Below are 26,762 nucleotides of genomic sequence, written 5' to 3' on the forward strand. Positions count from 1 at the left end.
ATTCTGATTTCGAGCGTGCTCGGTTCAAGACCAACGAAACGGACAAAGGAAAAGCAGCAACGCGCACGTGGCCACTCGGCGTGACGACGACGACGTCGTCGCTGCGGCGTCACGTGACAGGGGCGCGGCGTCACGTGACAGGGGCGCGTCGCCACGGAGACGGCCGCGCACCCTTCCTGGGTGACACCGCGGCTGGTGGCGGTGGCAGTGAGGGGGGGTCCCTCTTGAGACTTTTGATCGAATCAACTCAAAGAACTGCAGCTCGATCGTCGCTTCATCATCCTCGCTAACCACCACCACTACCACCACCCCCACATGGAAGGGTTTCGTTTGAGCGCGGACGCGGCGTTCGCCGTGGACGAGTATCTCGAGTACAAGAGGTGCAAGTTTGGACCCCCTTTCCCCGCCGTGTGGTTGAGCGTGTTTTTTTTTAAATATAGACTTTTTTTCTATAAACTTTTTTGAACGTTTAACGAGTGCGCCTTACAGGTTTGCGCATTTTATAAAAGCCGGTTTTTTTCAATTGTAAGTCTTGATAATAGAGATTGTTTTGGGGAGGGTTAGATCGCGTAAATATATAAATGTGTCGTTAAACCCGCCACCACCCGACATAGCCAATTAGTAAGGTTGCTGTCACGTAGTCTTGGCATCGCACGCCATAAACAACGCTTACAATTTGTTATGAATCTAGCCGTTAAGCCCTAACGATTCACCTTCGGTAGGCGATTATCCGCACCTATCGAATAGAATAGTTTGAAATTAGCTTTTGTTTTGCTATGGCATGGATCGGCAAACCAATACCAATAACCCGCCACGAAGTCACGGTGACGTCCCTACGTTGCCTGTGCCAGGCTGGGTGCACTTTGAGGCCACGTGAAGTTGTCGAAGGCTCGCTGAGAGGGAGGGTCTCGGGACAGACCCAGCAGGTGCCATGGGTTGGCTGACTGAGATGACCGTGGGATGCACCACCGGCTGTGCCAACGTTGCTGGATTTTATCTGCCCGGAGCTCCGCTCGTTGTTGTGAGCGTCGTTCATCTGCCCGCCGTTGCTGCCGGAGGGCAACTGCCTCCAACTGCCTAGTAGCAGCATCGTCCTTCACGAGCCTCCTCCAAACATGGACATGTTCACAAACAACCCCCTCACATATTCTTGGTTCTTTCGGTAAAGTCACGTAGAAGAGAAATAATAAAAATATAAAACAATTTAAAAAAACGCCACTTTTTTTCAAATTTTCTTGCTGTGGATTTCACACCTGATGATGATTGCTTGTGTTGCAGTCGAAACGTGATAATTTTTATTGTTCTATATTTTTTTTTATTTCCCTTCTACGTGACTTTACCGAAAGAACCAAGAATATGAATCCCTGCAGTCACGAAAGCTTTAAATAAATAAAACCCCCTCACAGTTGCCTAATGAAGCCGGAATTAGGGTACAGCATCACCAGTGTGGTGTTAAGCTGGTCCACGAAACTGATGGTTCAGTTTGAGTGTCCACTACTCAGAAAAAAATTACCAATTTCATGAATGTTTTACATGGTTCGCCAAGTCAGAGCATGTGCAGAGTATTTCAGCTGGTAAAATTGATTGTGGAGGCATGAGAATTGCATTTCAAACTTAAATGTCTCTCATGTTCCCAAACGAAATGGAACAAACGATCCAACTGCCCTTTTCTACTTTTACTGTTGGCTTCCATTGACATTAAGTTCAAACGGTCAAATATCTTCATATGGTAGGAAATTTTTCAGAATAATGTAAAAACGCAAGAGGGTTTTTCTAAAATTGGCCTCAAAACAAGCCCACGACCTCTATAGACTCATCTGCTTTAAAATGAAGGAAATTATTGGCTTTATTCACCGTGCGGGAAACACTAACTTTCACATTGATATTTATTGCATTTTAATTCAACATCGCTGGAGAACACAAACCAGCACTGAGGATGGCTGCTTGCGTTGTGGCCGAAACGTGAGAATTTTATTTTTATTATTTATTATTTCCTTTCTACGTGACTTTACCGAAAGAACCAAGAATATGAATCCCTGCAGTCACGAAAGTTTTAAATCGAAATTCAGCAGGTCACAGTAAATCGGTGTCGTCTGATCTATCTGACTGAGTCAAGCTAAAGTCACGAGTGATTGCTGACAGGATCGTTGGAGAGGATGACGGCGGGAAACTGATGAGTCCACAGGAGTACGCCGACTACAAGAGACGGGTGCTCCCCCAGCGGGAGCGCAATCGCTTCTTCGTAAGCTGGAGCGGTCCGACCGGCATAGATTGCAAGCTTGTGGGGCCGGAGACCCCATGCTTCTGCACTCACAGGTGTGTTTTCTGTTTGCTGTCTCGTCTCAATTTTCTTGCAGCAGGGTGTCTCAAACTCCATTGCGCACGCCTTAACATAGTTCCCTATTCCACGTTTACTAACCATCCAAAATGTTAATTTGCTATGCAGAGCTTACTGGCAATGATTCATCATAATGGAAACCGGATCCATGGAGGGAGGTTAAGAATGGAACTGAAAGTTATCTACTTAAAAGCAGATCGTTTGTGCTATTAACATAAAATCTGCTTCACCTTTTGTTTAGAACTCAATTGCCTTTGAAATGATGGCAGAGGTTGATGCGATGTCCTTTATACGTTTAAAGGTGCAGCCCTGCAATTGCTTACTCACACCACTGCTAACGGAAGGGCCTCCACGAGAGGAAGCTCCACTCTTCAATGCTCACCAGATTTGCTGGAAAAGATGGGAGCATATTCTTAGGTTTTTTCGGTAAAGTCACGTATGTAAAACATCAAAATTAATGAAAATAAAACAAAAAATCACGACGTTTCGTAGGCAACACAAGTCTCCGTCATCAGGTGGGACCGTCACAGCCGAATTAGCTGCATCAAGTGATGCAGCTAATTCGGCTGATGACGGAGACTTGTGTTGCCTCCGAAACGTCGTGATTTTTTGTTTTATTTTATTATCATTAATTTTGATGTTTTACCTACGTGACTTTACCGAAAAAAACCTAAGAATAAAAAGATGGGAGCACCCACTTTACCCCACCACAAGCGACCTAACGATCTCCTAGCAAATGCGATGTGCTAACCATTACATTCAAAAGCATCCCTGTCCTTTGTAATATATGTAGATATAGCCAATAAGGTGTATCTGAACCACTACTGAAATGGTTTCCTTATGCATTGCCTTTTATATTGCCTGCAATTGCAATGCATTACTTATTTTACAAGCTAGTTTTATTCATTAGGTAATGTTCCTGACCGGGTATATCACATTTTCATATTTTTTACGTTTAAGCACTTTTTTTAATTATACACTAGAATATACATTGATGTCATATGTAAAATTTACTCGATTTCAAAATGCTATGTCATCTGTGAATACTCGTACTTGCCAACGCTACCAATTTAAGCAGTAACTTGCCAATTTTTAAAACCTGATACCACATAGATTCTCAAAGCAAACGGCAATATATATATATTTTTTTTATCTCAAATTGTATAAAGCGGTATGATTAACTTTGAATATCGACATGTGGTAAACGGTTAAACAATTAATATCCTACCACTTTAATCGTTTGGGCTGGCAATTATTCAATAATAAAGGATTTTTGCAAGCATTAAAACTTTTTTTACATTTCTGTAAAATCGCCTGAAGCTGGTTGTAATCACCAGCAAAACATCATACTCAAATTGTAAATGTTGTGGGTTTACTCTCCAACACACTGGTAAGCTTAAGTAGTCACTAATTGGCACATTTTGTTTCCGTGACAAACCTTTCTAATTGGCTGTCAGGTGGTGGTGTGTTGACAACACATTTATATTTACGCGATCTAACCCAATACACCTTTATGGATGTTGGCCACGAAAGCCGATGTGTTAAACCAAATTAATCATACAGTTGTTGGTAAATAGAAAATGTTAGTTGTTTACATTTCCTCAGATACAAGCAGCACCAGACTGACCTGGAGGAGATCCCCAAAGAACGACCGATACATTTACCTTGTCGAGTTCATGGATGTCGCTGTGCTTCCTACCTCTATATTCCAAGCAATGGATCCCAGGCTATCCGCTGTCACTGCAAGCATCCAGCCAATGAGCACCGTGAATATGAGCCATATGTTTGTAAAAAATGTAAGTTGGGACAAATACATCCTTTAAAAAATGTTTAGTCCAAACAAGTAGGCATGTGTGTTTAATTTGTTGTCCTTTCCCCGCACGTCCGATTAGCATGGTTGACTATGTGCGGTGCGAAAGAAGTTCAACATATACATACATGGCAATTCTTATAAGTGTTTATTGTTAATTACATATATAGAAAATATATACACTAGTCTGCTTATATTTAAACCTTTTAAACCCCTAAAGCCTTAAACTTCACTGTTATGGTTGATGTTTTCTGTGTAATTTGCTGCACAATTTGTATTCCTTGGGTACCATTGTTGAAATGTTAGTACAGTATTTCAGAATCTACAATTAATCTTTCTACCACTATAAAAGTGCATACTCTTTATTTGCAGGTGCAGTCTGCAAGGGCTTCCAAAGCTCATTCTCATGCAGTTGTGGGTACCCGACACGAGCTCACCAGATGGTAGTGGAAACAAAGGAGCAGCGTGTGGATCGTGGGAAGCCAGTTGGACATGATGTACCGTATGCAGCCATGGGGGGCCTCACCGGCTTCAGCTCATTAGCTGAGGGTTACCTTCGACTCGATGCAAGTGGTGTAGGTGAGCATTCATAAGTAGAACAAACGCTTGTTTTATGCAGTTCTTAGAATTTTATGTGACAAAATACAGCACTGAACAACACATGTAAACACAGTGCACAATATATTTTTTTATGAGTTTCCATGTTTACGAAATACAGCTAATATTTTTTTGTGCACCATTTTCTGTAGGTGTTCCAGGAGATGACTTGCTAAATGCCCCCATCACTGCTCATGACCATCCATTTTTGAGGGCACATTCAGGGACAGCAGCCTCACTACTGCCCCATAATTCTTCAAGATCCACAGCTGATGCAGGTAAAACTCGTTTTTTGCAAGATTAAATACATTGTACGTATATTCCTAAGTCATACTGTCATGGAATATACATTTTTGATTATAACACTACAGTATTTTAAAATTGTTCGTTGGTTAATTTACATGAACATTCAATATTGTACTTGGCTGCAATTAAATATTTTGCTGCAGGTGCCAAGAACTCACTCACACAGGGCATCACCAACTTAAAGCTCAGTGAAGAAGAGGATATGGCAGAATTGGAAAAGCGTTACCAGGAAAGAGTGAGTGGTTTTCTTAAAATAGTCTCATGCAAGAGTTGGCCATGTGGCTCATAAGTCAGAGCACTGAGTCAGCACGTTTGGCATCCTGGGTTCTAATCCAAGTAGCCACCCGTAAATAAACTGAGTTCTCAAGTGTGATGAGTTGATGGTCTCAGCCTGGCCACCAATGACCTTACAAAAATCCATATTAAATCAACATTTTCATATTATTTAGCTAAATTCCACCACTGAGAATAAAAAAATAATATCAGCTTTGTCATTCAACAGTTTTATTTCAGAGATTATGGGAAAGTGCACCCCATTCTGTCGGATTAAAAAAGGTATATTTGTTATGGTAAATCCTCTGAAATATCGATTTGGTTCACCATTCTCGGACACATGGGATGCACTGCTGTGATTTCTAAATGGAATCGTTTGAGTCGTGGTATGATGCAGAAAACACAATTTGTATAATCTGGGGGAAAACATTTAAAAACCTCACATACAACATAATATATATTTGTGCACATGTATACAATAAAATGTTTTAGAATTCATAGTAGATTTAATTAAAGGAAAAAGCTTAGTATTGCATAATAAAGAGCAATAAAATCATTTTGAGAAGTTAAGGTAAGGTGGCTTCACTGTTGAAACAAGAGGTTGTTTTAGTACATGTTATCAAAGTAAATGTGTTGAACAGCTGAGCTTGCTTCACACAGATAAAACTTCAAAGACAACAGGCAAGAACAGGTGCAAGTGGAAGGGCACCATCTCAAGCCAAAACACAGTCACGTGGAAAGGGAAAACAAGCCACACCATCTGGAAAGTAAAGATCTGCTCGGATGGGACATGGCTATAAGTGACCTTTTATGCATATGAAATTTACCTTTAAAGTCTTAATTTCATTAAAATATGTACGTACATTGTAGGTATAAGATCCTATTATAGCTTATCATATTTGTAATGTATTTTTATTGAACAAAAACATTCATATATATAGTATCACTTAGTTTAAAAAAGTATATATACTCTGTTTTCTGAAGCAGTTTTAAGATTTGTTGTGGTATTATATATTGCATACACATTCCTTCTGGTTTAATATGAAAAATAAAATTCAACAGTACAAAAAGCCGTGTAACTTTAAAATGGAGTACAATAATACGTAAACTGTTGACAAAACAATGAAAGTGAATATTTACCAAAAACAATATTAAGCTTGATATATGACATTTTTGTGCTGATTTTGATTAAAACAGTATTCTTGACAACATCACTTGTTTTGTGACAGCAGATGACTATTAAATAAGCATGCATTGATTGTCTGAATAAACACATAGGCTAGTAAAAAGTAAACAATGAATAATAATACTGTATTCACAATTGCAAATGTATATTTAAAAAAAACACTAACATTATCATGACAATTGTTAAAAATAAACATTTAAAGAAATGTTGACATTGACAAGAATATATCCAAGAACATTTCTTCATGATCGGATTATACCATTTCAATATGACTAGGATCATATCCATCTGAAAAACAAAAAAAGTGTAAATTTTATTATAAATGACGAACATAGCATTTAGAAATGACTACATTTAAATAATTTTAACATTTCCCACATTAAAATATGAGTACAACACCAAAAATACAATATAGTAGACATTTCTGTTCGGATACTCTGAAGGTTTCAATAAACAATACTGAAATGTAATACTTTTTTACGTGAAGATTATTTCGTAAGATAAAATGACAGCAGAAATGTGTAACGATTCATGCAGTATGATGGTGCAAACTTGTTATGAAGTGCCAATACCTTTACTTGACTGTTTTAGTCGGGATGGGAAGCAGGTTAGGAGCAAATGACATCCACAGCAAGCAGAGCGTTAGTAGCTGCAGTGTTTGTTTTAACAGTGGGAACATGCAGAGGTAAGCAACCGTGCACATCATCCAAGCCGTGTCCATTGTCCTTAATGGAATCCGATGCAGCAGCTTTAAGGTTGTCTGTGTATTCCCATGCGACTTTAGCATGCTCTGCGAGTGCCATCCGGTTACACTCATTCAGCTGCCTATCTCTACGTTCATGCTTACTTAAACTGTCTACAAACCCATCATCCTTCACCAGACAGAGACAGCCAGGGATGTCAGAACAGTCTTCACATTCACCTTTCATAGAACAGACATTTTCTACTATTAGAGGGGATTTAGACTGCTCGATATGTTTCACATGAATTGTGTTTTCAGATTTAATTTTAATTGGGGAAAAGATCATGCTACAGCTTGAATAGAATCGTGGCTCTGTAATGCAGCCAGTGATATTGCAATTGTACTGATCTCCAGATGCACAGATAACCTGGTTCCTAATTGTATTCTCATCATCTGTTTTTCTGTCAGGCTGATTTCCATTGGCATATTTTGGTGGTGACATTTCCTCTTGAGTGTGGCTTTCATACAGCTTTGTGCTGGTGTATGATGTTAGCTCCTCTTTACAAAGAATTACTAGAGATTTGTTAAGTTTATCTTTGTGGCTGTCACATTTGTTTTTAATTTGTAAACCATGTTTTGATGTTTCATTGTGTTCATTGTCACTGTAACCATTTATAAAGAGCAACTTATTTTCACCAAATAAATTATTAGAGTTGTGTGTGGCCTTTTCTGTGCCTGTAGTAATGTCGCAAAAATTACCATCAAATTCCATGGTCAAGGCATCTTTGCTCTCTGTTGCAGTGATGTTATCTGGCGCAAGAAGCGCATCTTCAGATATAGATATTCCAAGAATCCTTGCAGCCCTTTCAGCAAGGGACTCCTTGAGTGATGTAGATGTAAAACCTAACTCAGATTGATCTTCATGTTCATCTCCCAGTTCTTGAGAGGCAATAAGAGCTGTTAGATCTGGCTCTGAATGCCCATGTCTTCGTTGTAGTGATGATGATGGTGTGCTCATATAGACATCATTCCCATGGCTTCTGTTGTAATGCAAAAGTCTCTCACTTGGCCCCTTCTGATGGAAATGCAAGTTTTCTTTTTCCAAGTTATCTTTAATCCTGTTTTGTTCATTTCCATCATCAGCATCATCAATTTCCACTTTGTTGGTAGTAGAACCGTCAGATGAGTATGGTGATGAATAATCCCCTACATTTTGACGGCTATTTTTTGAGCCCCATGCAATGTGTGATCTTTCATACTGACTAGATGGCAGTTCTGAAAGGTTTGGCTCCGATTTTCTCCTCTCTAGTGTATGTGTCAGTTCATCCTTCTGCCCACTGGGCATGAGCACATGGAAGCGTTGGTAGACATCTTGAGGACGCTGGATGGAAGGATCGTGGTCTTGTTCCTCGGGATCATCTTGCAGCTCTCGATTTATGTTTTCCAACTCGCTCACCACATCCCATGGTCTTCTTCCCACGGGTCTCAGTAGAAACTGTCCAAAACTAAATGAATCTGCAAGACTGTTTCCTTTCAATGTTATTGTAGGAACTTGTGTATTGGCTTCGATAGCTGCTTGACTATGTGCTCCTGTGGGTTCTTTTAAGCTTTTGACTTTATAGAAATACTTGCTATTGAACTTTTCCTTGCCACAATTTGTTCCTCTCTTTCCAGTTTCCCTGTTTTGACAAGATTTGTTTCCTTTGGAGCCGACTTTAGTATTACCTTCTTTAAGAATCTGTATTTGTTTTCCATTTATTTTAGATCCAAATTCACTTTTAATTTCCTCATTTTTCGTTTCACCAGTAATATGGGATGTATTTTGTGAATTCTGGGTTTTCCACCTGCAATTAGAAGCTTGGAAATGTTTACCCTCCACCTCTACAGCATGCCCATGAATTTGTCTATTTTTCTGTGACACAAATGTTCGTTCATCAGGATATAGCTGCTTTGGAACACAGTGCAAGGTAACATTATTAAGCTGATGTTTTTGTGATAGTGGTTTTAGACGTGTGTCATACATTTTTGCTTCACCTTTTAGTTCAGAACTAAATTTCAGTGGGTGACTTAATATTTGGCTTTCACATGCATGCTTTTTCGCCTTTTCCTCTGCTTTTTCTTTGGCCTTGCGTGCCTCTTCCTCGGCGATCATTTTCCCAGTGAGTGCTTGCAGCTCCAGCTCACTTGCAGACTGCGTGTGCTGGTGGGAGTGTTCGGGAACGGCGTTACTGCTGCCGTTTGACACATCTGGGAGCCAAATGCCACCTTGATCCACATCCACAGACTGACTTGGCACGGAGATCAAACAGAACACAGTTTCTCCCACAGCTCCTCGCTGATGCACGCCGGTCCGGACTCCAAGCAGGCTACGTGGCATCTGACCACCACTTGCTTCATGTGTCTTGTCACCTTGAAGAATACCCTCCTTTTTATCTGTATGCAACACAGATCTATGTTCACTTGCTATTTCTTGTATGTGGCCCTTTCTTGAGTGAAATGCATGATCAGCACTTGTTGAGGTACTGTCCGGATATTTTAACTGCATGTACGTTATGTCATCTGAATGCATTTTATGCTTGTTGATTTCATGGTTTGACTGCGAATTTCTCCAAACATATGAATCCTGATTTAGTACAGGTAACACAAGTGATGGAGGTGGTATTTGCTTTGAGTACAACAATTGTTTGTCTAAACCTTCCTTTACTTGAATGTAGTTTACAGAATTGTTGTCATTTGTAGACTTCCTCACACTGTGACCATTGTCTTGATTTTGGCGCTCAGTTTCCCAGTGTGCCTTGGGGACAATTCGCACTCGTGGGTCTGTGAATGGAATGTATTCAACACGAGCTGTTCTAAGTTTTTGTTTGTTTTCACCAGTAGAGTCAATGCTGTTTTCATTGCTTGCATGTTGATTTTGCTGGGATGTATTCTCTTTATATTGAGAAATGTAATCTGGTGGTTTGATGTATGTGGGCAGCTGTACATTTTGATATTTCATTTGTGATTCAGGAGGCATAAATAATCTGTCTGGGGAAAATTCTGCTGATGACTTGTACTGCCCATTTTCATGTGTACTCGTATGACAACACAAGTTTTTCAATTGAACTTGTGTTGTTGGTCCCTTGTAGCAATCTTTGCTTCTCATTTGGTACATCTCGTATGTTGGCGGTGGAGGCCTGAATGTTTGAGGTTTTTCAATCTTCTCTGTTGGTAGGGGGGTTGCTTCAAAGTATTGTTTTCCTGTGTACAATATTGCATGTGCATCTGATGTTGCCTGGAGGGAAGTGCTTCCTTTGCCTGGATTCACCAACATGTCCTTGCTGTCCTGACCACACTGACTTGAGGAGTAATACATCCCTGACATGTCCTGGTAGTCACTACAGCAATGGCTTGATACATATTTGGAATTCACTTTTTCTCTGCTATTCCTGTGCATATTTTTACTCTGATCGGTCAATAATGCATAGTCTGGATTTATTTTACTTTGTTGCAGCTGTGTAGTCTGTGGTGCAGAGTTCTGAGATAATTCCAGGGTCGGAGGTTCAGCCTTGTATGGTGGAGGCTGCGGGTAGGTGCTGGGGCGTGGGATTGCTTCTGCATTAGCTGGGTAGCCGTGCAATCCAGAATATTCCGAGGGAAGTGTCGAGTCACGAGACACTGCAGGGTACGGTGGGGGGTTTGCCTCGCGAGACACTGCAGTCTGGTTGAAAGGGCCATGCTGCACTGTGTTGTATGATGGGGGTTGATCTCGTAACCCTGCAAGGTAGGCAGGCGGAGAGACGTCAACATGAGGCGGTTGGTGGTTTGTGTAGTCCAGCAGCACGCTGAAATCCTGGCCACGGCGCCGCCAGTAACTCACGCTTTCATCTGATCCCTCCAATAATGGAAGCTGGTTTTCAAAGTTCCTGCAGAACAAAATAAATATTGTGATAAAAATGCATCAATACTAGAACGCTTTTAGCATTTGTAACTCTCTGTTTTTTCTTTTCAATGAGCCATTGCTGAAATCCTGGGTCAGGGGTAGACATCAATCATGTGCGAGTGTGTGTTTTGTAGAGCATGCTGTTTTGCATTCATTTTTTATACATGTTTTTGAAACATTTAGGACATCTTAAAGAGTTTAACTATTGGAACAATATTTTAAGTGCTGGTGACTAATTCATCATATTCAAAAGGATTACAGTGTCTTTGTGAACGCCTTATACAGTGTATACAGTATCGCATCCCCTTAAGAATTGTACAACACTGTATTTTAAGCAGTTTCTCTGCCAATTCGTAATCGGATGCAGACCATTCATTGAAAACAACGACGGGCCATTTCAAATCAAGACATGCCCTTTGGCTCAGTCTTTGTATTATATTTGCCATGTCTGTTACAAGGGTGACAACATTTTATTGGTATTTCATGGGTTTGGAAGAAACTTTCAGTATGTGGGGTGGGGGGCATGAATATCAGCATAATAATCCCCAAAACGGAAGCCAAGACCGTGAAGTTGATGTTGCCTTGGTGAAATCCAAACTTCAACATACCATGTGTCTGAGCTCATATTTCTTAAGGAGTACATCTTTCATATAGCAGGTGTACCCTGTTGCCAGTTGATTGTGATTACTTTCTAATCACCCATATAAATTACGAGAGTGTAAAACCAAACCGTGGCCGAATGAGTTATGGCGTAAAGTTAGCACAGCAGTGGAAAACAAACAAAAAAATAAAACTGGGAACTGCAATTGTTCCACTGAGTAACTATCCATGGCATAAATGATGTATGCAGCACTTTAAAACAAGACAAAAATAAAATTATGTACCTGGTATGGCTGCCAGGATGCAACCACAGCAAGCTTACCAGGGATTCTCATTTCGGTCAATTATATTGTATTTTAATTGCACCAACAGTGGGCATTCATATAATCTGCCCACATGTGTATATCTAGGCATGTAACTGCATCGATTAACATTTGAAATTGATTCTTGTGATCAGAGTACTTGCAGAGAATTGTGCACGTAAGAATCAATAGTTTAAAATGTGTGTATATTGTTTGACTGGTCAGCATAAATCCTGCAGCCTATTGATGTGTTAGATAGGTGTGTTCAAGCGTCACGTAAAGGTATCTATGTGGTGTTTGAAAATCTTAACTCCTGGTTTATTGCCAGAAAGGGTGAAACCTATTCTATTTAAGTATTAATAGTCGATGTAATGCACTGTTGTCACATTCTCTGCATATGCCAGTGGGTTTTTTTTATAGGCATACAGTAAGTACTGTATAAGCAGCAAATATGCATACATATACATTTGTGTAATCTGTTCGTTTCTCAAAGGAAATTATGTTACAGCTGTTCAAACAAAGTACAAGCACATTTCATTTCAGGCAAATGACACAGCAGTCAAAGAAAGGAAATGATGTCTAAAAATGCTGAACTTTTTTGACGGTGCGTTTTTCTCCAGCGAGCTCCTCACCTTATGGTCACAGGGGGGCTTTGGTGCTGCATTTGCCCCTCTTCATAGTTCGCCTTTTCACTTACGAGCTCTGCCCTTTCCCTGGAGGGCTCGGCCCTTGCGGGGTGCTCTTGTAGTGTCAGGCTGGAGTGACGTGTGGCGCGGGGAGCGGGCGGTGCGTCGTGCCACACATCCTGGCCAGGAAACCCCTGCTCCAGCCCTGACCGGGGCGGCTCCATCCGGAGTGGAGGCTGTGTGCTGCTGCTGCTGCCGGATGTCGGCCTCCTGCCCGACCTGAAGCCATGGGAAGCCAGCAGGTCGGCAACGCTGTACATATTCTTCAGTAGCCGGCGGTTTTGTTCAAGGCCACTGTCCTTCACTGCGCGCACACTCCCACTCTCCGCTTCCTGCCGAACGATTATTCAGGATGAGAGTGCCTGATTTGCGACAACAACAACAAATATTTAATTATTCTTGTAATTGTTTTCGGAATAAAGTACTTCACGAGAATGAATGTACCACAACAGCAGTGACCATAAGAAATGGAGTGGAAGATATATTTGATAGTCTAAATAAAAAGTAATTTAAACAGATGGCATAATACCAGCAAGCTAAGCAATTACATGAATCGGGATCATCTCTACATTGTCTAAATGCCCTCTAAGTGAAACAAGTATGGAAATTAATGTAATGGAAATGGATGATAAAGACACGTGCCTTTTTTATCCCCACTCTTATCTGTGCCATCTCGTACCGCTTAAAAGTATATATTTTTCAAGAGTTAAAGAAACATTGTATTCAAATATCTTTTTTAAACTCTAGTTTTTTTTTATCAAACTTAACTCCTCCTTTGCCATTAGCTTAGCTCTACACACACTTCATGGTGCACATTTCTCTGTAAATACTTTGTGACAGCATTCAATGTGAATTTAAATGAAAGGTTCATCTGGAGAAAGGTTCACTCTGGCAAGCGTTCCTATTGTGCAAACACATGGACATTCCACACTGCCGATTTTTTTTCGTTTGAAAAACACTTAAAGTGGTGCCGTCCCACGCTGCAGACCCAGATTTAAAGAGCAATCTGGCCCAAGATTGCTGGTGTTTTTTCACCAACACAAGTCTGTAAATATGGGCAAACATTTTAATTACGGTATGTGCCGAGAATGCAGCCATGGCTTAAATCCCACTACTCGTGCCATTAATTTCTTCAGACCCAGTGTGTGAATGTGTACAACAAAAAGTACTGTGTTCAATTGCCAGCAGCCTTCCTCAGGCTGCACCTGTACCAACTGGGGGAACTGCTTTCACCCGAGAGCCGTGACCTGCTATGCTGAGAATTTGATACATCTGGAGATTGGGGAAAGATGGAGGTTGGTATGGTTTAGTCATTACTACACCCATGATGCAATTTGAAAGCATTCCCGTAGAAGGAATTAGAAGCAAGGCCAATCATCTGGTTTTCATGTGCATGGTGGAAAATGTACAAAAAGTCCTCTAAAAGCTTTTCGTACTTTACGCACAAATGTAAGATATTCTAAAACGCTAGATTTTTTCAGGAAGCAGATTAAAAAGGTGGGTAATTAAATTACAGTACTACATGAAGTGTTATTTGGTGGTAAATCCATCAATGAATATACATTTTAGAATTCCCTTGTCATCAGTTTTTGCTTCGGTGCCAATATAAATGTAAACTAATCAGACACAGGTGCATAATGGTACTCATACGTGAACTTCAAAGTCACAGTGGCAGGTGCAACTCTGAACCAGGTGTGGCACTGCAACAAAGTACTGGATGATTTACTGCAACACTCATTCAATAAACAGCATTGGTAAAGAACGTCTCCTAACTGCTCATGGCCATTTACATCGTTGGAGAGTTGTATTAAAGTCAAGGAAATCCAAACAGCAGTTTTTAGATGTGTTGTTGCTGCCCTTGTATTACGTTCATAAAATAATTTGGTAGGACATAAAGACAAACTGTACAGTTGTCTGCCTTAAGGTTTTAACACAGGATATGAGACATCTTGTCTCTGGCCCTTGCAGTGTACCTCAAGGGTGGGGTATGACAGTTGTTGGGAGTATTTGGCCAAGATGACCTCAAACACCCACATTTAATACTTGTGCCATTATTGCAATGCGGAAAGACACACCTAACCTTTGAATCATGTTTAAAAAAAGTACTTTGGAGTAAAATCATTAACGTCGACATCTTAAGTCTGTGAAAAGTCTGCCTTTGTTTCATTGTCAGACAGGATATTGTTCTCACACAAAAGGCCATTGTAGAGTGTACAAAATCAGTATATCCGTGCCTGAGAGTAAATTTATGAGCATACACACACCAATGTAAAACTATGTGGTAGGCAAACTTACGTGCCAAAGTGTGTGGCTTTGTGGGCTCTTAACTTTGTTTGCATTTGGGTGAGTGTGTGTCGTTAGGGCGGGTTGATTGCATTTCCTGGACATGTGATCCAGCAAGGGACCTGGTGGGCGAGGAAGTGACTTTTTAGTTTGGGTCACGTATCGCATTTCACGGATCATTCCCGGTGAGCTTAACCCATCTCCCAAAGGTTATCTTTTGTCTGCTCAAACATACTTTAATTACCCTTTTGAAAAAAAAACCTATAGAACATCCTCTCACAAAGCAGCACATCTTTTGGAGTGAAACATGTTTAGACACCCCCAAAGGATCCGATGGTAAATCATGTATTCCTTTGATTACCTATGGGAATATGTTTGAATCCAATAATATTTAAGCATATTTAAATCACATCACACTTCGCAAAAGAGATGCCATTAAGGTTTTAAAACAAAAAAAGTTGCACCAACCTAGTTTTAGCAGCTATTTAAAAGTTCACTAATCACATAAATGATGCATGTCAGGCTCTGCTTTGTCAGGGCATCAAATGGAAAGTCTGATTCATCTTACTCTTCTGAACATTTTTTTAACCGTCCTTCATTTCCCCGAGTCCTTTTTAGGTGCTTTCATTTAAATTCATATTGTTGAAATACAGTTTAAACAACTCCATGCAAAGCGTAACGTTCTCAATCAGCATTTATATAACCAAAACTCATTAGTTTTCATTTTCTTCCACGTGAAAAAACTTTTAGCTCATTTAATGAGCATACAAAGTTATATAAACGTATGAGGAAGCCCATCTTGAGGTTTCACTTTAAGCACAGGAGCTAGTGGCTGCAATTGAATATATTCCAAAGCCAGGCAAGGTTCTTCTCTTGTTTAATTTTCAAAATGTATTTGTATTTGTACCCCGACCGTCATCTACAGTTTTGTTTTACTTTATGCTATCACACATTTGTGATTTCACTTGAATAACCATTTGCAGTTATAAAGCCCTCGGCTACTTTGCCATCCATTGTGAGTGCCTGATGACACGTTAGGATTTGTGTTTGAAATAATAAAAATTTACATGTGTGTAAGGCACATTTAACTGATTTGTTTAGGTCAGGGCATGTGAGTAGAAAAGGTATGAAAACATGTTATTGCAAAGTTCACCACCATGGGAGTAAATGCCGTGCTCTAGTCAACGTTTGCAATGAATTGTGAAATAGTACAGAGAGAGAGAGAGAGTGCAAACACTAAGGAGGTTTAGAGACCGAGGCCTGGAAATGTGAGCGTTTCAGCGACTGCTCGTGAGAGATGCCTCGACTGCCAGGGCACCGAATGCCTCATTCCATACAGTATGGAAGCTAACCGGTTTATATTTCAAAGTCAAGTTATTCCCTGGCTGCAGCTTTTAAGGATGAATTCTTTCCTAAAAATGCAATATACTTAGCCAGCCAAAAAGTGCTTTGGTGAACTGAGCATACTGTACCCGTATATAACCGCCTCGATCTGCTGCTTATATTGGATTTACTGCACCTCTTTACCTCCACTTTGTTATTTTGGGAACATGTAAAATTGTTTTTACATGTCTCATTTCAACACAGCTGTGTTGGGTTTAGATCCAGGAGTCTGGAATTATGTTTTCACTGACTTTTTTCCCCCATCTCCTGTGCCCGTATAGAGAGAGGTATTGCTGGCGGTTGGCAGATCCACTTGTTATGTAGGAAAGGAATGGCTTCACATATAGAACCCAAGGCATGAGCACTTTGTGAGCAGACAGCACAGTCTGTGTACCTACTGTATAGCGGGCAGGCATGGTGGATATGGCAAGATAACGTGGTGCAATGTTTGTAGAAGCACTTTGCTGGTGAAGTAAAATGGAAGAGTACATTTTAAAGGAGTGTGGCGAGTTAAGAGTTTAATTTGCATGAACACCTAGTGCTGCTAAAATGTCAGTGAATTTATTCACCTGCATACACAAAACTGTTTTCCAAATGAAGACATTTAATGCGTTATTCGTAATAGTTTTCTGAAAATAATGATGACCACAACAAAGTTGCTGCTATTGGCAAGAGTCAGCAAGGTCACATGGTGGAAAGATATCAATGTGGTATTTGTGGCCGGATTAGTGTCTGCAATAAACACGTCTGATATTGGCCCATTGTTTGCCCTCCTCGTTTTCAAAAGAGAGTTTTTGCTGACTCGAGAGAAAACCCTAAGCTGGGTTACACAAGGATGAACAAATCCTTGTTATTTAAAAACATTCAATAAGAACGGCCAGCTGAGATGTATTTATATTGTGGTCCTATTTGGTGGCACAGTTTATATACTTTTGTAGCACGATACAGGTGTTATGCTTTACAATATTCTTCAAGAAACATGACATAAATGAGTATGTTAAGAAAAATCCATTAACTTGTGGATTACCTTGTAGATTATCCGGTTGGATTATCCAATGGTTTTTAAGTCGCATTAAATAAATCGAGCTCTGCAGCTTGTGAACACATACACAATGGCCACGTGCTCTCCCACACAAACGGAAAATCCTTTTACTCTTGCAAAAGGAGTTGTGGCCAGTATCTGTCGGCACCTAGAACTGGGGGGGGAGGAGAGGGGGGGAAGCAGTGGTTGTTTTTGTTTTGTCGCATTTACTCACTCTGTGACTTCAATTGTGTTGGCGCCCTGTTTAATGCATGGGCGTAGTGAAGGTGGGGGCACCCGGGCCAGTCTTTCCCACTTAAGGGGGAGCGAGTTTGCGGTTGTGAAATTGTAAATAGGTTCAAGTAGGCAAGACTACATATAGTGGTCTTACTGGATTTCACATTAAACCCAGTTGTATGCGCAAGATGTATATGTGCAAAGGAATAATGTGGCGAATATATGACGCATTTCCAAATGTTGAGAGCATCAACAGCCTATGGTAATGTATGCCTACAAATGCTGACATTTGTACGAGCATTCCCGCACCTAAAAAAATATTGCCAATGCGTTTTAATTTATGTCTATTAGTAGGGGGGGGGGGTTGCTAAACGTTACAAGAATGTTGGAATATCTGTACACGAAGTGATGGGTTGGAGCGTGTCCTTGAAAGTGTTATCTTGACACGTTTGATTCACGTGGAATTTAGATAGAAAGCAGGCCACCCATCAGCCCTGTGTGTAACGGCGCATTCCACCACAGGACTCATCAGATAACCGAAGTTGCACTTAGAATGCCAAGTATGGTGTGCCCACAATGCCAACAGAAACATTACATCACTTCGTAAGACGGAAAATCTGCACAAAAAATATAACAGACGATGTTTAATGCTATTATTTATTTTCCATAGGACTATTTTTAAAAGATATAACAAGTGGTATATGTCTTCTTGGTTCTTTCGGTAAAGTCACGTAGAAGGGAAATAATAAAATAAATAAAATAAAGCAATAAAATTATCACGTGAGAATTTTATTTTAACAAAATAAAATGAATAAAATTAAATTCTCACGTGATAATTTAATTTTAATTCTCACGTGATAATTTTCTTTTATTATGTTTACTTTTTTTATTCTTTTATTTCCCTTCTACGTGACTTTATCGAAAGAACCAAGAAGATGAATCCCTGCAGTCACGAAAGCTTTAAATCGAAATTTAAGTGCCATATGCTTTCGTTACACAATTTCTTTTTACATTTTAAAGAGTTTGATATAAATTACATTACTGCATTGCTGTATTTTGAAAGTGCTGAACGCATTGTGCAAAGAAGGCAGGTAAACCTGAGTTCGATTCGCACCCACGACTAACATCAGTGGCCAGTGATATCTGAACTATTTATTCCAATCCCCCACTGCCTTCACCCAACTCGCACTCACCATCAGCGGTTAATGTCTGGCCAAAGAACTGCAATCACCGACACGGTGTGGGAAGGAAGGACTATCATCGTCCAACAGTTTATTGACAAAGCATCGTCAAGTATTTGTTCGTGAGTGTATTGCATATCACATTAACGATGTATTTAGTTGTTTTCCCCGTTACACTGACGAGAGAAAGAGCCATTACAGTCGTGGAGTGTGTTCGTCTCTGGGCCATGTTTACTTTCCCGTTGCCCTGAAAACATTCACTGCCCAGGATGTGTCCCAGCCCAAAGTCTCCCAGCCCAAAGTCTCCCAGCCCGAAGTATCCCAGCCCGAAGTATCCCAGCCCAAAGTCTCCCAGCCCGAAGTCTCCCAGCCCAAAGTCTCCCAGCCCGAACTCTCCCAGCCCGAAGTATCCCAGCCCGACGTCTCCCAGCCCAAAGTCTCCTAGCCCGAAGTCTCCCAGCCCAACGTCTCCCAGCCCGAAGTCTCCCAGCCCAAAGTCTCCCAGCCCGAAGTCTCCCAGCCCAAAGTATCCCAGCCCGAAGTCTCCCAGCCCGAAGGCTCCCAGCCCAAAGTCTCCCAGCCCGAAGTCTCCCAGCCCGACGTCTCCCAGCCCGAAGTCTCCCAGCCCGAAGGCTCCCAGCCCAAAGTCTCCCAGCCCGAAGTCTCCCAGCCCGACGTCTCCCAGCCCGAAGTCTCCCAGCCCGAAATCTCCCAGCCCAAAGTATCCCAGCCCAAAGTCTCCCAGCCCAAAGTCTCCCAGCCCGAAATCTCCCAGCCCGAAGTCTCCCAGCCCGAAGTCTCCCAGCCCAAAGTCTCCCAGCCCAAAGTCTCCTAGCCCGAAGTCTCCCAGCCCAACGTCTCCCAGCCCGAAGTCTCCCAGCCCAAAGTCTCCCAGCCCAAAGTCTCCCAGCCCAAAGTCTCCTAGCCCGAAGTCTCCCAGCCCAACGTCTCCCAGCCCAAAGTCTCCCACCCCAAGACAGACCACGCACACCACACACCAGCGATGCTGTGGCGCACGAATAAACACTGAAAAGGAACAAAAACACATGAAAGGGGGGGTAGGGGGTGGTGGAAACACCACGTACAAACGCTCCTGTGATTTATAAACGAACTTACTTCGGTTAAAGGAGGGCAGATGAAGCGGCGATGGTGAAGTCACAGCACCCGATGGTGATGTGATGGCGCTCGAATGTTTTTTTGTTGCAGAGAAACGCTTCAGTGTCTTCAAGCTTCCCACCGGTCCCACGGAGTTGTAACAACTAAACTAGCAAAACTCTGAATGAGAGGTCAGTGAGCCTGGGCTCTACCAACTACAAGCTCAGCAAGGGGGGTGGAGGATTGTGTGTGGGGTTTGAGAGGAGTCAGGCTATACCACTGAAGACGCACACCAGCCTTTGTTTCCTCAATAATGACTTTTTACAGTGATCACTTTGCTTGTTTTACGATTGCGTGCGACGTGTCCAACTCTTTAGGTCTATTCAGAACTGCAAAGTTAACGGGTTGTTTCAGAGTGCCTCCGGTGTAATTGACAGCACAAAGGGTGAGCTGGTGTGGCAGAATGGCTGTGCCAGGCTCGGTGTCACACTCCAGCATTCCAGGAATTTGAGATCAGCAGACACGTGTTTGTGCATATGCACCACTTTGTCTCCCCACCAAGGAATATACAGTATTCTAGTTAATACTACATTTATATCATATATATATACATTACGTTTAATAACATGCATTAAAAAAATCAATCCCAAGCTATATGAATTTAAATTATTCAAGGGTAATTTCCCAATTTCGTATATCCCCTTTAGGACAATTTTACTCGTTTTTAACGAATAATTTGACACTGGTGAATTTGAGATCACTGGCAGCAGTAGCATATTTAAATTGTGTAAACACCACAATTGACAGGTACAGTTCGTTTCTGTAACTAGTACCTGCAGAGGCTTTACTAATGTTCCATTGCCATCACTTCCATACTAATGGTAATATGAAAAAAGTGTTCATGTCTGAGTGGGCTCTCACCTGATTATACTGTACTGTATAAAAATAACTGCTGTATGTGCTAAGCTATGCTGCGGAAAATATAGCTCGCGTTTGCACATCTCACGACCCTATTTGCTGATTCGTAACTGGCTGGGCATGTGCAGACACGGATATATCAGATTACATCATATATAAAGTGTTCTAAATTGACAGGCAGGTGACAGTGATGGTGTTTTGGTAGAAAGACAAGTCACCAAAGGTGTGCGTGCTCGGACTACGGTTATGTGCATTTTGGTGGTTTTACTTTTAAATATCTGAAACCGTAACTTAAACATCAAAAGTAGAATCTTACACCAAATGATGTAAGAGTGCGACAATGTACGACATGCAACCAATGCGATGACGGAGTGTCTTCACTTTCCACACGAGCCACAGAGTAGAACAATGACTCCGATCACTCATTTCATACTTTCAACCACAAAGTCAGTGTTCATATAGAGAGGTCCAAGGGTCAGTAAGTGTCCCTTCATAATAAAGGTTTTTGGGTTCGATCGCGTTATTTATAAATGTGTCGTAATCCTCCACCACCCGACATGGCTAAACAGTAAAAAATGTGTCACGTTTACAAAATAGTTCACTACTTTAGCCCACCGGTGTGTTGAAGAGTGAATCAACATCATTTAAAATTTGAGTACGACGTTTCGCTGTAAATTACATCCAGCTTCATCGGGAAATTTGCCAGAATGTTGAAGCCATCACTTGCTCCCGGTCCTAAATAGAGCAGCAGTAGGGTGACGTCATCACTTAATTGATTCAGGTGCAGTGATTTGAAACTAAGTGTCCCTTGCTCACCGAAATACCACCACGAAAGAAAAGATTTATAGAAGCATTTTTCTCACGGTAAATTAGCCAATGTCAACTGAATAGTATACTTCACTTGCATGATGGTAGATTTTTCACTAAAACAATACATAGCACATTTTCACATGTGTATGTATGTGCTCAAATATAGTTCTATGAAAACTTTTTTTTGTTCAATGGAGAGTTACCGTCACATCTTTGGTAAGGGAAAAACTAAAATGCGTATTAATGGCATATTTGATTACCTCATTATTGCCATTAATTTGAAATCTGAAAATGAATCTGAAAACTTCCGGTACAAAGTATTAAGAAGAAGGTTTGTACTCGCTGTGGAATAATAATTGTTTTGAAACGAGATGAAATGTTAAGGATTAAGAATTTGTTATAGATATGTATCCAGTGGACTGACAAAGGGCTGTAAAAGACCATGTATTGTTTCTGTTTCTATTTCGTTTCCAACAACTGAAGAATTTGGTATTTGAACATGTGCATAATTTAAATTCAACACAAAAAGTTAATCCCACTTAGATATTTCAGATGTTAAATTATTATAAATACCGTTGTACTTTTTCTGTCAATCACTGATTGAACTCGACGTCTGAAATGGGTACTATTCATGCAAGTTTTAAAATTGAAGACAACACACTTGTGAAAAGGCTGTACAGTATACATACACTGCACCTCATGTGCAAGCGATGTGCGGTATTGTGGTGTTTACTCGTGGCGAACCATAGGTGGCGATGTAAGGCAGCAGCATTCTGTACCATTACCAGAGGTCGCAACCGGGTACCCGATACCCGTACCCTACCCGATACCCGGCTACCCGTACCCGGCCAAGTACGGGTACGGGTAGCCGTTTGCGACCCTGGTGCGGCCGGGTACGGGTACGGGTAGGCCGTGAGTCACTGGTGAGTAACCGTTTGTCACTCATTTCGGGTAGGGTACGGGTAGGGAACGGGTACCCGTACTCGGCCAGGGAACGGGTACCCGTACCCGGCCGGGTACGGGTACCCATTTGCGACCCTGGTGCGGCCGGGTACGGGTAAGGAAACAAAACCCGTTTGCGACCTCTGACCATTACTAGAATTTGGTGTCAATCGATCCCCATTTACCTTCATTGAGGTTTGAAGCCATCTATGTAGGAATTTTGGCAGTGCAATTACATACAAAGCATTCTAGAGTATCTGTATTTAGCTTTAATATTGCAATATAACTGCCCATACACATTCTTTGATATTGAATTTACATTGCAAGTTGAAGTAAAATGATCTTGTGTTTCAGATGTTTTCCTCAATAGTAGTATTATTTTAAAAGACCCAATCTAGTATAACCTCTTCCTTAGAACTCTAGCATTAAAATATAATTGCCAGCCCCTGGTATCGTCTTTGCCCGAGTTTCTGCATACTTAATGTGCACATTTTTTTGTCTCCAAATGTCGTTGAAGTTTCTTCATCGTACATACGGTTATGACTATTGTCACTCTCTGAGATCACTTTGGTGGTGCCGGCTTGTTAAAATAGATGCAAGGAAGGCCTGAAGACCTGCCTGCAGGCAATGACAGTTACTCTAATAGTATAATGAATAATTCTGCAGAAATAACATGGATGCGAAGCGTGCTCATTTGCAACTGCGATCACCAGCCTTAAACATCTGCACCATTTCCTTGTTTTATACACAAAACTAAAATTGGGATATTATCATATCTGACATGAGGCATATTGCCTTAAATGATTTGAACGCTTTTCTCCATAAACTGCAGGGACATGTTGATTTCAATGGGATATTCTGCCACCTACTGGGCATTGGAAAAAAGTTTAAATCCAACGTGATTACAGTACTATACTGCTTTTTGTGATCTCTGATTAATGTTATATTCTTTGTGAACTTTATTTCAATGTTGTCCTGTGGAATCCAACTAAAACATGTTATATTAGAGGTATGTGGAACAACCAAACAACTTACTTAGACATGTAACAGTTGACGACCCAAGTAATTTTAATGTCATCATCACCATCATAATTTTGCTTAATGAATGCCTCCCCAAACCTTCACACTTCATCATGATCAACTCCATATCTGTGACCATCATCCTGTTGGGCATGTTCTCTCCTTTGGCTGCCATTGTTACCACTCTTGTCAATTGACCACAATCTCTTCTTCTGATGTTTCCTGCCAAGACCCACATTTGTTCTCTACCCCATGTGACCTCTTTCTGTCCTTCAACATAATTTCCAGCGTGTATCTTTGTGTACCTTTCAGATGTTGTTACATTTTGTCAGCATAAATGTTTCTGATAAATTTGAGTCATAGCAGATAATTTCCATTGATGGAAAACTTTCCCCTTTAGATACATTTGTATGTTTATTTTCATAATAAAATTTGTATTCCAAAAGCACTCCAACCTTCTCTCACTCAGCCATTTCATAACTTTGATCCCAGTTCACCTTAAATAATTCATCATCCTCCTTCTTCTGCTCCGGTGTGTCAGGTGAAATCGATATACAAAGCTTCTCCAAATGCTGTTATCCTTCCCTCTGCCATCTTCCCCCCATCAATCTCAGTCCTCAAATATATCTTCCACTTCCTTAAATAAATATTTTGTACCGTCCACCATATTTTGCAGAATTGAATGTCTCCCTGACGATGTTTGTGATTGTTAAAAATGAAGTCACGGCCACTCAGTGACCTAATAAAATGAAAACCAAGAGTAATGGTTGAAACGAATGGCAGAGCACAACTTGTGAATGTAAATCCTGCTATTTTATTATGTTTTATTTGTATTCTTTTAATATTTCCCTTCTACGTGACTTTACCGAAAGAACCAAGAAGGTAAATCCTGCTGTTGATAATTACAACTATACCAGCATATGTGGCAACGGTCATGAAAGTTATACCTTGTAGATATGTGCAATTAAAATTAAGTTCATAACATCAGACATGATGCATCATCTGGTGTGAGTCAATGAGTAAAGCATTGATAATTAACGAGCTAAGACTTGCACTTTACAGATGCCACTTTTATAACATGACAGTGGGGGAAACAAGCCACTCACCAAATTCTGAATAGAATACGTAATGTGAAGGTCAAGACAATAGTATTACAACACTGCAGGTGGAAATCGCCACTCAACACCACGCAGCATAAAGTCACACGTTTATTGTGCTCATTATTTTCCATTACAGATACGCATTAAACATTTAAATGCACTGCTCATTCATAATGCAAAAAAAGTTTTATTTTTTTACGTGGGTGTTAATAACACAGAAAAAAAAGATGACTTGTCCAGTATCACACGTAGTTTTTCCCCCGCGTGTGTCAAATGGTGTCGGAGAGACCCTGATGTTAAACCGTACTTGAGAAATGTGTGGATGTGATCGGAATGCTGCATCGCGTGCGTGTGGGAATGCAGATACACCCGCATAAAATGAGCGGTGGATGCTTCTTCAACTCACGTCCCCCAATCCACCCACAATCCCCCTCGCCGTCTCTTAATTATTCACCCAGCACACCATTAACTCATTCCTGCGGAGGGAGCTGGTAGGAACGTTGGGTTGCTCGGTCAATGGCCAGGGTCAACAGCGGCGTGGTGTATTCCGCAAATATGCCCGACTGTGAGGGCGGGCACAAGCCGGCGTGAGTAGGTGAAACGTTGAGTTTTATAAGGGCACCACGGGGTGACCAGCCCCTCCCCACCCAGCCCCTCCCCACCCAGCCCCTCCCCACCCAGCCCCTCCCCACCCAGCCCCACCCCTCCCACCCCCCACCCAGCCCCACCCTCCACACCCAGCCCCCCCCCCCCCACACATCCTCACCCCTCCCACCCCCCACCCAGCCTCCCCACCCAGCCCCTCCCCACCCTCCCCTCTCCACCCAGCCCCACCCCTCCCATTTTTGGATGCACGACGGTTGGACGGACACAATAATCCCCTGTGGGTTAGTGGAACCAGGTGGTTCCTACCAGTATAAAATAGTTTCGTGGTTGGAGCATGATTTTCAGGCAAATAACGCCAGGTGTGCTGGGTCTTTCTTAGTGCTTTGGCTGAGCTTGCTTATCGACATAGCAGCTGCATGGTTGTTACAGTTATGCAATGGTGGCAAGTGTCTTAGTTGTGTCTATGTATTTCTTGGTGTGCCGTGTGACAAACACATAGTATGTAAAAAAAATCAAATACATCTAATTCTGCATCTGATGATTGTGTGCGGGTGTTTACGTATATAATTGTAAGTTAGAAATTGTATTTCGTTGCGTAATATTCTCTCATTTAAAATTACTCTACGGCATGTGTTTCAATTTAAAGTAATGGGGTAACTTGTGATAGAATGTTGTCGAGGGGAAATATAAAAATAAAAACCAGTTTGTGCAGTGCAGTGCTGACGTACGCAAACGAGCCCTAATGCGTTCATCTACTTACATGGATTTTTTAGATAACAATTATTTTATATCGGACACAAATTCATGCAAATATGGTAAACTAGCCTTTTGCCCGTCCAAGGACGGGTATATTGCAATAAATCTGAAACTTGCAAGCGAAAAGCAGACCGCGACGTGATATTCATTGCATCAATTCGTGTGCAATTTGTAAGGCCGCGGTGACACAGACCGATTTCATTTTAAGGTTATAATCCGTTGTTCATCATGACGTTCTTTTTACTTTGATGTCTCAACAGCGCTACGGAGATCGCGTGACGTGAGGGTTCTGCCTTTGTCGTGAGGGTTGTGAGTTGACGCCGAGGAGGGGGGAGGAGGCGCCTCGCCCCCCCCACGTGGAGTGACGTCAGCCGATAATTATTATGAATGGGGGGGGGGGGGTGTCCATTTGGAGGACGTCACCTGTTCATGATTATTAATGAGGGGGGGAGATGTGGTGCTCCATGTGGAGTGATGTCATCCGCTCAAGATTATTAATGAGGGGGGGGGGGGGTCCATGTGGAGGACGTCACCTGTTCATGATTATCAATGAAAGGGGCTGGCCGACGTGGAGTGACGTCACGCGCGGGAAACACAGACATTCTTAACTCATTATAGTCGTAAATAAGAATGACGGAGAGGCTCAGAGCCAGCTGAGAGGCCATCTCCAAAATATCCTGGTGAGAATCAAGCATCACCGGGACATTA

At 41.5% G+C, this 26,762-nt stretch overlaps 1 protein-coding gene and 1 long non-coding RNA gene across 4 annotated transcripts; one reads left to right on the plus strand and one right to left on the minus strand.

Moving 5' to 3' along the window:
- The first annotated feature begins 147 nt into the window (after nt 1-147).
- On the plus strand, nt 148-6,536 carry FAM221A (family with sequence similarity 221 member A). Its single transcript, XM_078607997.1, has 7 exons — nt 148-380; nt 2,143-2,316; nt 3,944-4,134; nt 4,521-4,727; nt 4,898-5,023; nt 5,195-5,286; nt 5,985-6,536. Exons 1-7 carry the CDS (start codon nt 316-318, stop codon nt 6,093-6,095), a joined length of 966 nt encoding a protein of 321 aa, XP_078464123.1. The 5' UTR covers nt 148-315; the 3' UTR covers nt 6,096-6,536.
- Nucleotides 4,758-20,342, minus strand: LOC144728516 (uncharacterized). Of its 3 annotated transcripts, none has more exons than XR_013587532.1 (4): nt 19,924-20,342; nt 17,396-17,564; nt 12,649-13,064; nt 4,758-11,097 (listed from the first exon to the last, which is right to left on the minus strand). It is a non-coding gene; the product is annotated as an uncharacterized LOC144728516 (long non-coding RNA). The 3 variants fall into 3 exon arrangements; XR_013587531.1 differs by lacking the exon at nt 17,396-17,564 and having other exon boundaries at nt 4,758-6,798; nt 7,083-11,097; nt 19,924-20,095; XR_013587530.1 differs by lacking the exon at nt 17,396-17,564 and having other exon boundaries at nt 19,924-20,332.
- Nucleotides 20,343-26,762: the final 6,420 nt, after the last annotated feature.

This window comes from Lampetra planeri, chromosome 2 (assembly GCF_965212315.1).
Source record: "Lampetra planeri chromosome 2, kcLamPlan1.2.h2, whole genome shotgun sequence".
Classification (NCBI taxonomy): Eukaryota; Metazoa; Chordata; class Hyperoartia; order Petromyzontiformes; family Petromyzontidae; genus Lampetra; species Lampetra planeri.

Excerpts from the sequence above, each read along its gene's own strand:
- FAM221A (XM_078607997.1), top strand. The coding sequence starts at position 316 with ATGGAAGGGTTTCGTTTGAGCGCGGACGCGGCGTTCGCCGTGGACGAG. Across the intron at positions 4,135-4,520 it reads GCCATATGTTTGTAAAAAAT|GTGCAGTCTGCAAGGGCTTC; the intron begins GTAAGTTGGGAC and ends CTTTATTTGCAG. Across the intron at positions 4,728-4,897 it reads ACTCGATGCAAGTGGTGTAG|GTGTTCCAGGAGATGACTTG; the intron begins GTGAGCATTCAT and ends CATTTTCTGTAG.